Here is an 11,695-nt window from a genome sequence, read left to right on the forward strand (position 1 = left end):
ACAGCCTTAGAGCACCAGTTTGGGTCCCAATTGCCAAGATCTTCTGTACAGGATCAAATGCCAGGGCCGATGGCTGATAAGGGAATCCATGGCGTACAGTCTTTTGATGCACGGAAACCAGGATAAAAGTGAAGAAAAGTAGGGAGAAAGCAAGAAAACAGAAATGGAAATCAGCGCCTTCTCTCAAGGTCAGTTCAATGTACAACCTTACCAGATTTAACACTGCAAATGAACATCAAAACATTAAATCAAGAGTTTGTAAAGCAGTGTTTGTACTTTGTATTAATTACTTACGTCACGTTCCAGAACCCTAATACGTCAGAATCACAGTGATCTGAGCCAAATACCCTTGTGTAGCTATTTAAAGAACAATTGTTTCTTCTGGACGGTACCGACTCGCTCTGTGAATGCAACCAACATTTTAGATTGTGGTTTCTTATTTCACAGCATTTGGTTGTTCTTAACCTGAATTAATTAATATAGCTGCTGGGCACAATATACTGCATTGTTCAAGTTAGTGAAGTGTCAATATACAGTGGTCAGACCTTCAAAGTGGGAATGTTGATATGAAAGTTGTGATCTTTGCACTAACTATGGATAAAATGCAATACCCCATTTTTCAATGTGCTTAGTAAGACACACGAGGATCTGCTGTGGTACCCTAATCTGACACCATCAGTTAGAAATTGAACTCAGTTTCAAGCATAACCCTAAAGCTATTCTCCCCACAACCTGCAAGGAAAACATTCAAAAATATACATCGATTTAAAACTACAAAATAAATATATTTGGAAATTATTCATGGTTATGTGATTAACCATCTCTCTAGAATAGCGAGTTGAGAATAGTCGTGTGCTGATATTGTTGCAATGTGTTGAACAAATTGTGTTACCAGATCACAGAATAATTGTTATAACGTATTGTAGATGTCAACTGCATCGCATTAGGAGCAAGAATATCCTACACTGGTAAATGTTTACTTCTCTATGAATAACACTGAATTATTATGATGAAATCAAAAATATGAAAACAGGAGCATGCTACTTTGGTTTATATGAAAAGCCAATAACTCAAACAATTCCCATATTTCAAAAAGAACACAAGCATTACAAAATGAGGTACCTCTAGGACTTGCCTAACACTGTAATTTCGTCTACCAATTCATTCACAAAAAAGCTAAACTTAAAATGAAACAAAATTATTATATATATATATATATATATATATATATACACACACACACACATACATACACACACACATACTGTTCGCTACAGGCAAATAGTAGTCATGTACTGGTGTACCACAGTAAACACAGATCCCCAATAAGACAAAATATTGGCTATCACACGCTGACACAAAAAAAAAAATCATCAGCTCGTTCTAAAATACCAATAGCAGCAACAACTCGACATATTTAAATAATCTGTAGTCGCATCAAATAATGTCGTCTACAACTTTAGAGCAATTGGGTGGAATGCATTAGGCTGCTGATAACGACACCAGTGAGACAATCTCACCTTCACGGACTGCTTGCTGGCAATGCTGGGTACATTCGGGGTACAAGCATTTCGCAAACATCGGAACACGTTAGCCCCTGAGGACTAGAGTTGAAAATGACAATGTGAACACGAGTTATTCTAGAATGGTTGCAAGTTCACTATAGAGTCAGTTGATTGAAAAAGAATACCCATCAATAACCGACTCTTCGTATGTTATGAGATAATGTATCATTTATTCGCAGAAATCTGACGCGCGAAAAGAATCACAAAACCAATCTAATTTGACATGTCTGCAGGTATGTGAAAAGTGAATTCACACATCTACTACTGGAACAACTAACCCACATATGCTCTGAAAGGAGTACCCTAGTTAGAGGTAGTAAGCAGGCCATAAATGATGACAGCATTTATGTTCATTTTTCTCCACTCACCGCAAAAGAAAAATACCATGCCTGACGATTAGCTCTTGCACAAGATTAACCACTCGCTAACTTCCTTTTAAGAACTGCTTCGCCACACTGACGGGGAAGTGCAGATGCAAACCGCTCAAACCAACAGAGGTATGTGTTTTATTAAAAAAAAAAAAAGGGGCGCTCACAACTCCCTCTACACACACACACGCTCAGACAACACAGTCATGTAGTCTGACAAGGGCCCTGCCGATTGATCCCATCTCAGCAATAAGGGTCTTGTCGGGGATCAGAAGACCTTGGGTTGCCATCGTTTGTCATCGATCAGCAGGATGCTGAATATTACCTTCTGCCTCCCAATACCGCGGCAGTGAGTGCAGCAGACCTGCGAGCGAGGAAAAGGGAGGAATGGATGTGTAGCCCGGATGCCCCAGGAGTCCTATTCCAACAGGTCGACCCGTACACATCCTCCTCGGCGCGTACATCTCTTCCCAAAGGAGGCGGTTCTCGGCCTCTGTCTGTCACCAGCAGAGAGAGGAAGCTTCGGCGGACAGTGTGTTTTTTTTGTCAGCAGCGCAGAGGACCAGGAATAAAAATAAATTGACTGAAATCTGAAGCTCAGAGCATTATGGGATTTATCGAACCAACAACCAAGAGACAGGACACATGCAATGTTTATTCACGGTGTTAACGCGTCTGTCTCTCAGCTTCATCGGGAAACACAGGAAGTTGGCAGGTCAGCAGCCAACAGTACGCTGGTCACTTGAATAAATACATTATACACTCAATAGAGGCTTGCACCACTATTTGTAATGATTTTGCAAATACATGGATATATAAATCCAGACATAAAATACACAGAAGGTATGTGCGCTCACGAAATGTACACCTCTAAATGTAAACAGACACTCGCGCAATATAGCTAGATATGTGATCGCACTTTACGATACACCATTATAAAAGGCGTGATTATAAAACAAAATCTGCATGTGGGTCGGTGCATTCTAAACGTTGGAAATGACATAATTTGCTAAATGGCTATATATCTGTGATGCGTGTACATCATGCCCGGCTGCCCACATGTTCACTGCACGCACACACGCATGCAGATGTGCAGCTCGCTGCCAGCCTGTAATGTCATGCTGGAATAGCTGGGGAAGGGGCATATTGCATTAGCTGATGCTGATTGTACTTGGTGTTGATGGCAGGTGCATGCCCCCGCCCCGCACCTCGCCCCTCCCCCTCTACGGGCCGCGGCCTCACCTTGCAGAGCTGGAAGTGCTCGGAGTGCAGGCTCTCGGGGATGTCCGCCTCCTTGCTCCCGGGCTGCGCGGCGGCGGCGGAGGACGAAGAGGAGGAGGCGGTCAGGCCGTCCAGCACCTTCCTGATGTTGAATTTCTTCATGGCGCCGCCGCGCTAGGGCCCTGCTCTCACCGTTGCTCCCCGCCTCTGCTGCTGCCCGCAGCCCCCCCGTCGCCCCCGGGCTGCCGCTTCTACCGCTGCTGCTCCTGTCAAGGCAGCGACCAGTTCCCATCACAGGAAACTAGCTACCAACGGAGCTCGCATCACGTGACAGGCGCGTCAGCCCAGGGACTGGCGCAGGCGCGGTGAGCAGTCTGCGGACCCGCCCATCGCTTTGACAGCCGACTGCCTGATTGGAGCTCGGCTGGATCCAGCTGTGCGGGCTCTTAAGGGTCTATTGGCCCGAAAAAGGAAGGAGCACAACCGACCTGCAGATGAGAGGTGGTGCCAGGTCCTCGAGCCCTCTAATTGTCGCCATCGCGAGGTCCTGAGCAGTACCAATTCCTTCACTTACGTTCAGGCCGAAGCCTAGAGGTGCAGTCTTCCTCCATACCTGTCGGAGTCAGCGGTATGGCGGACTTAAAGGATATGTGTGTGTGGGAAAAGAAGGCTGAGTTTACGACGAGACGGCTAAAGCCGAGAAGAGGGATGAGGTTTGAAACGGGTGTGAGAGACAGAAGCCAGGAATGGTGTGAGGAAAGAGGTATGTGGGCTGGCATATTACCTTGGAAGCTAGGTATGCACTGTGAGGCTGGCTCTGTTTTAGCTTTATGTTGGTAGCTATACCTTTGGGGTACTAACGTGTAAACCGATTACTTGGAATACAGTAAATTTAGTACGGTCTTAGAATTCCGCTTCCTTTCCCAACTAAAATATGGCCACGATCTTAACCTAGAGGCGAAGAACCCAGGTTTGTAAAATTTTGCCATGCCTACCTGCCGGAAACTATGGCTAACAGGTTGTTCTCCTCAAGAAGGTACATGGCATTTGCGTGAGGCACAGGAATATGCCGCAATAGTCTTGTGATACTGCCTTTTGCCAGGCGCGAGCGACCAGTGTCTCGCCCTCAAACGTTTGCACGCCTATTTGCACATCCTTGGCACCACTTGCAGTGCAACCGAAACCTCATGGCATGTGGAGCATTCAGCATCTCCTTGAACTTCTGTGACGTGAACTCTTCAGTTGCTGTACAGTCACTACTTTCATCCTTTTGGTTGGCTCTTGAGACATCCTCAGTTTCCAGATTCATCGGGTATTTATTTTTGACTTTGCACTGTACAGCTTTGCCACTTGTTGCGCAAGGATCAATATGCGTGCTGCTTAAACTCGTATACTTAATCCGCAATGAGCCTTTCTTCCTTCTGGTAAACCGGCCATGAAGTGGCCTGAGTGAAAATAGTATTTATGAACTATTTTCTAACAATTGAGGATGAGGAGTTTACGCAACTTAAAGAGTAAAACAATTGTTACACACTCCTGTGTCTGGTCTGAAGGCTTAAGGATTTACAAACAGATGGAGAAGAAGCTCATGACGGTGGAGGAGTTTGTTGTTCTTAAAAATGCTATTGATGAGTTGGATAATGTTTTTTTACCCACCATTAAGAATGACGTTAGCTTCACCACCCCTTTGCAAGTGTTTGATCCGCATTGCCATAACAACATAAGCAAGTTGGTTGCTGCCTGGGTACAATGTGGACGAAGGTGAACTGAGCTGGCGAGGAAGATCACTGATTCCTTTGCCTCACTCTTTCTTCCACTGAATAACTATATTCAGTTATTGGATGGGAAATGGTAACCAGCGTGTGGGTTATGGACCATTTTAGACAACAATGTTTGGAGTTCCGAGTTTACCTTGCGCACAGCCACAACGACTCATATAAACACATCACTTGTGAACTGTTCAAGGCATCACTCCGCATTGATAGTTTGTTCATGCGTCTGTTTGAGTTTAACTACAAACTTTGGTATATTCCTGGAGTAGAGAGCACAGTTGCAGATTTTTAAACCAGGGCGTTCTTGCCCCCAAACAAACAGATTTTTAGAATTATGCACTGGTGTGTGTGGAATCTAAGAGTCAGGGGGCACTCACTGTGGTGTAGTAGACAGATGGTTATGAAACTTACCGAAGGTTAGGAAATTTGTGAACAATGGGTGGCTTGAAAACAACGTCTTGAGGAATGTTTAAGAAAAAAGGGGATATCACATTTTCCATCCCCTCCAAGTTATGGAAATATAAGACAATTCTGATAGGTTGAGGGATAGTAAGATTTGGCACTTTGTCTGGCTCTTTAAGTATGCAGGGGATGTGGTACGACATTCTGAATCTGAAAATTCCAGGGGCTGGCTGTAGTGGTACTGAGAAGCTCTCAGTGGGAGCATCGACGTTCCAAAATCTTAAACCTGCATTATATATGCAAGAGGATCTGCAAGCTTTCTTCAATGTAGTGTGTTGGACAGTGGAGTGAGTAATCCTATTTAGGATCGATTTTTGGCTGAAGCAAGTGTTACCAAGAACAGATGTGTGGTGAAGGTGTCTAGGAATTCTGATTACTTTATGTTTGGTACAGTGCTAATTTCTTTGTGAGTGTGGTCAGGGGAGAGGCGTGGTGTGTATGTGTTTTCTCTGGGTACATCCAGTATTCGAGATGGTGGGTTTTTTTTTTCCACTGTTTTTAGCAGGAAGATGTTATGTCTGCTTCATACATTGGACAATGGGCATGCACTGTGGTGTTTTTATGTACTTAGCACTATTGGGTTCTGTGTTTTAATTCTGCTAAGGAAATGTTTGTTCTTGATTTCATGTGGGCAGTTATTGCTAGGAGAGGAGGTAGCAACTGTTTATTTTGTGTTAGTGACGTTTATACTGATTACTTTTGAATAAAGTGAGTTTAACACTTGGAAGAATTATATTTTGTTTGTCTACAATAGTAAATAAATACAGGAGGGCTGCCTATTTATAGTGGCAAAGGGGAAAAAGAAAAGTCTGTTATGAGGTTGGGAGATGCGATGAGGAAACATTAGGTGAGATGGTGAACGCAGAGATAAGTTGATGGTGAAATGCTGAAACGTGGAATCTTTCACAAAGTATGGATTGAATGTGTTGTGTACGCAAATGTGGAATACACTTAAAGCTAAAGTAACCTTGTGTACTGTTGATACTTCCTAACAATTGCCACGCTGGCGACAAAGATCCATTACTCTGACCAAAATGTGAATTGAATGTGTTGTGTGTATGCAAATGTGGAGTAAACTTAAAGCTAATGTAACCTTGTGTACTGTTTATACTTCCTAACAATTGCCACGCTAGTGACAAAGATCCATTGATCTGACCAAAGTGACTTAAAAAAATTAATTGCCCCTATGAAGTTACAGAGAACAGTGTTGTGAAACCGGTGTTCATATGAGACCGAAAAATTGACCTGAGATTTTTTTTCTTTTTTTAAAACATGAGATTAACAATTGTGATCTGAGTTTTTATAGGTTTAAAGATTTTTTTTAATTTTATTTACTTGACGAAATATAGCATTGTAACAATAAATGTAAGCATATGATTTACTTTTGAGTGCCTTCAGCAGTATATAGTTTAGCCACATGGGAACAGTGAGGTAGCCTTATTGGAGGGCCTGTTTGTTCAGGGCCTTATCAGTAAAACCGACAGTTTTCTTACATACATTTCAGATAATTGCTGTTCATGATACTACCCCAACACTACCATTTTGGTGGATGACAGAGCCCACCTAGGAGGAAAGTCAGAAGACGACTGCACTGATAAAGGGTAGAACTCAACTTAATAAAGATGAATGGTAAATAGTAAATTCATTACTACTGCATTCCTTATCAAAGGCCTACATAGTAGCATAAGACATTAGTGACAAATCACCTGCAGGAGCGCCTGAAAATCTACTATGTTACAAAACACCTTGTTTTGTTTATTATTGAATGTATTCCATTGTTACCATGATGGTATGGAACACTGGGGGAGAGATAACAAGGAACCGCACTGGAGAGGACGTGTATGCGTTGGCTCCAGACAATAAACCTGTGTAGTTCACAAATTGCATGTGTGTCATTAACACAACAATTTGGAGACGTGTGTCTGGGGCCAGGAATCCATGCTTAAGAAGGATTTAGTGTTGCATGCAATTTTGTGAGTCCGGACGCTTATGGAGTGAGAATGCTATGTGTATTTAGACTGTCTTGGAGGCTATAAGGTGACAGCACATAAGGTGAAAGTGGATAAAAAAAAAGAAGAAAGAAGAGGATTCATCTATAGAGGAACCTTCTTACCATTTTGGAGCAAGCAACGGCTTATATGTGTGCCTGTGATTCAGCACGAGCGTTGCTTGGAAACCGATAAACACATACTCGCGTTTAAGAGAGACGCCCATTCAGTGCAAGCAGTGCCGGCGATGGTGAGACGTGCACAGAGCTGACGTGAGTGACTTTGAGATGCGCACGCAACTAATGCTCCTACCGCCTGCAGAAACAAATCACCGCTGAGTCTAAAGTCAAGTAAAAGGTCAAATTCCTGTGGATATCGACGTTACTACTGTGCGGCGGAGTACTTTGTAAATTACATAGCAGATGTCGATGAATCTGGCAATATGTCCGCGGAACAAAGGAAGATAGTTTTGTTACATTCTTTGGGTCAATATGGGTTAAGAGTTTATAATCAAATGTTAAAGGCCCCTGTTGTGGGTAATTTGAATATTTTTGAGGCAGCATTGAAAGATCTTGACATCTATTTCACACTTAAAGTTTGTATCGGCATTACTAGGTATACATTTTTTTCAATGTAAGCAGAATGAAGATGAGTCGGTGGACAATTATGTGGCTGATTTAAAAAAGTTAGCTATTGACTGTAGGTTTGGAGCATTACAGAATGAGTCCGTTAGGGACCAAGTGGTGATGCATGTCTGCAATCAGAGTATTCAGGAAGGCTCATGGGTAAATGGTGTTATGAACATCGTACGTAAAGCAGAGATGTTTGGTAGGTGTGCTAAAGAGTTATTAGCTAAGGAAAAAGGTGTTGAAGCAATTTGTAAGATGAATTCCAAAAATATGGGCAAGACTTTTAATGCCCAATCAAAATTTTCTTCAAAAGAAAAAAATAAATTTTACAGGTGTGATAGCAAAGATCACCTAGCGTATAGCAAAACATGTCCTGCACTTCAAAAGAAATGTGGCAACTGTGGATTAGTTGGCCATTTTGCAAAAGCCTGCAGGAAAAAACAGAGTAATGTTAAGTGCATATTCAAGCATTTCAAGCAAAATGATACGGGAGAAGGAGAAAGTGATGCAAGTGTTGTGAATGGGTGTGATAGTATTGCGAGTTCTAACAACTTCATTTTAAATATTAATGAAGAGTTTATGAGGAATAAAACAGCGTGTCAAATAAGCATAGGCGGTGTTAAAATGAATATTTTTGTAGATTCTGGTTTTCCTTATACAATTATAAATGAAGAAATATGGAGGAGCAAATTTGTCGGAAAAATTGGTGAGGAACTATGTGAACCAGACATACAACAGCAATGGTATAGTGGAGAGAAGATCGATATGTTGGGTTATAGATGATTGACCTTTAGATTAAAAAATAGGTGTACCTGGGCCAAATTATACATAATTAAGAAGGGACCACCAGTATTGGATTGGATTGATCAGGAAAAATTGCACATTATTTTGGATCCTAATAGTGATGAACAGGAGAAAGTGGTGGGTGAGGTACTGGATGTCGCTAAGGAATTACTGTGCAAGTTTCCATCTGTTTTTAACACAACTTTGGGTAATTTCAAGGGATTCAAACACTGTATAATACTAAAAACCAATGCTGTTCCAAAGGTGTATAAGGTAAGGAATGTTCTGATTTATGATTAGAGATGAAGTGTCAAAAGAACTGGATAAACTGGGTCACTTGGGAGTGATTAAACCTATTCAAGCATTGGAATGGTTATCTCCAGTGGTGGTGGCCAGAAGTAGTAATGGTAAGATCCGACTTTGTGTGGACTTGCCCCATTTGAACAATAATATTGTTATTGATAATTTCCTTTACCAAGAATAAATGAAATGGTGATGTCTCTCAAAGGTGCAAAATATTTTCAACAATAGACTTGTCATCTGCATATCATCAAATTTCATTGTCATCTGACTCCAAAAAGTTTACTGCGTTCATTACACCTTTTTGGGTGTTTCCAATTTAACATAATGGGGGTCATTCCGACCCCGGCGGGCGGCGGGCACCGCCCAAACACCGCCCCGTGGTCAAATGACCGCGGGGAGCATTCCAACATTCCCGCTGGGCCGGCGGGCGATCTTCAAAAGATCGCCCGCTGGCCCAGCGGGAAAGCCCCAGCAAAGATGAAGCCGGCAGTTGCACCCGTCGCGATTTTCAGTGTCTGCCAAGCAGACACTGAAAATCTTAATGGGGCCCCCAGGGGCCCCACGACACCCGTTCCCGCCAGCGTCTTCCTGGCGGTGTAAACCGCCAGGAACAGGCTGGCGGGAAGGGGGTCGGAATCCCCATGGCAGCGCTGCATGCAGCGCCGCCATGGAGGATTCCCTTGGGCAGGGGAAAACCGGCGGGAAACCGCTGGTTCCCCTTTTCTGACCGCGGCTTTAACGCCGCGGTCAGAATTGCCCCGGAAGCACCGCCAGCCTGTTGGCGGTGCTTCCTCTGCCCTCTGCCCTGGCGGTTAGAAACCGCAAGGGTCAGAATGAGGGCCAATGTCTTTTAGATTGGCATCTGCTGCAGTGGTTTTCCAAAGACTCATCTTTCAGTTGTTGGGGAATAAGACCGGCACCACATTTTTCCAGGATGACATTCTGGTTTATGGAGGAGACAAGGTGGAGCATGATTCTAGATTAAATGTTGTGACAAACATATTGGAAAAAAGTGGTTTAACAGTGGAATTTTCAAAATGTAAGTTTGCCAGAGACAGTGTTACTTATTTGGAACATGACATTGGAGCTCAAGGGGTCAAACCAAAAGCATCTCATGTGAACGCCATAAAGGAAGCTCCACCTCGGAGTTCTAAGGATGTCAGGTCTTTTCTTTGATTAGTTGAGTACTCTGCGAAGGTTATTTCAAGGTTTGCTGATAAAAGTTTTCATTTAAAGCAACTGGTAAAAAAACAAAGTCAAATTTGAATGGTCAAAGGAGTGCCAGGAAGAATTTGCCCACATTACTTCTGAAATCGATAAGATTCAAGCTTTACAGTGTTTTGACCCAATTTGGATAACTATATTACAACCGATGCTGGCAGTAAAGGTTTGGGTGCTGTATTAAGCCAGAAGGACAAGAAAGGAAGGGAGTTCATTATATCTTTTGCTTCCAGAGCCCCGTCGCCAACCGAAGAAAAGTATCCTATAATTGAGAAAGAGGCGTTGGATTGCGCTTGGGCTTTGGTTCACTTCAGAGCTTTTGTATGGGGCAAACCTACACGATTTTTTGTGACCATAAACCTCTAATGACATATTTGGCAACAAAGGGTACTGTCAATGCTTCATCAAGAATTGCTAGACCTTTAGATTCAAAAATAGGTGTACACGGGCCAAAATATTACTAGACAGTAAAGATGCAAGACTATGTATATGTACTGGTGTATGTACCTGGAAAAACAACCAAGTAGCAGATTGTTTATCTAGAATGCCCACTAAATTGAAAGAATTTGAGAATGAAGGTTGGAATAATTTTCGAGTAACCTTTGTACATGGTGATGGTAGTCATGCGGTATGTAAGAAAGAATGGAAATCTGAATATGACAAGGATGAAGGTTGGAATGATTTTCGAGTAACCTTTCTACATGGTGATGGTAGTCATGCTGTATGTAATGAAGAATGGAAATCTGAATATGACAAGGATGAAACACTGACAGCGGTTAAGGAATTCTTGTGAGGATACTGGCCTGATAAATGTAAATTGCAAGAGGATAGTAGGCCTTTCTGGGAAGTGAATTCAGAGTTGACTGTGGAGAACGGTACAATTATGAGGTGTGAACGGATTGTTCCTTCGAAAGGTTTCAGGAGAACAATTGTGGAGTTATGCATGAAGGGCTTTTTGTAATAGTAAAAACTAAAGGTGAAGTGAGGAGTTTGTTTTAGTGGCCAAATATGGATGTTGAAGTGGAAAGGTTTGTGAGAAACTGTTCAAAATGTGCCGGTCCTGATAAAACTTTGAAACCTCTGAGACCACCTATGTGTGACTACTTTTTACCAAAACAGCAGTGGGCGATAGTAGCAATGAACTTTGTTGGTCCAGTAGGGGTTGAACAAAAATCTGTAGTTGTTTTGGTGGATCTATTTTATAGATGGCCTGTTTTAGAAGCTGTGGAAAGGGCAGATACAAAGAGTGTTGTGGAATTTTTGGATAAAGTTTTTGTATCTGAGGGTTACCCAAGGTAGTATTAAATGATAATGAGGTTCACATTTTGTCAAGAGTGTCCAAGGACTTTTTTAAAAGAATTGAAGTGCAACATAAAACTACAT

The 11,695-nt window shown here is 42.4% G+C and overlaps 1 protein-coding gene across 2 annotated transcripts in view; it reads right to left on the bottom strand.

The window, feature by feature from the left end:
- STXBP5 (syntaxin binding protein 5) overlaps nt 1-3,316 on the bottom strand; it is a 933,640-nt gene extending 930,324 nt beyond the window's left edge. For both annotated transcript variants that reach the window (XM_069235194.1, XM_069235193.1), the window contains exons 1-2: nt 3,176-3,316; nt 3-100 (exon numbers count right to left, since the gene is read on the bottom strand). In XM_069235194.1, coding sequence (XP_069091295.1) covers nt 3-100; nt 3,176-3,316 — 239 coding nt within the window. The remainder of the gene's footprint in view (nt 1-2; nt 101-3,175) is intronic.
- Nucleotides 3,317-11,695: the final 8,379 nt, after the last annotated feature.

This window comes from Pleurodeles waltl, chromosome 5, assembly GCF_031143425.1.
Source record: "Pleurodeles waltl isolate 20211129_DDA chromosome 5, aPleWal1.hap1.20221129, whole genome shotgun sequence".
Lineage (NCBI taxonomy): Eukaryota > Metazoa > Chordata > Amphibia > Caudata > Salamandridae > Pleurodeles > Pleurodeles waltl.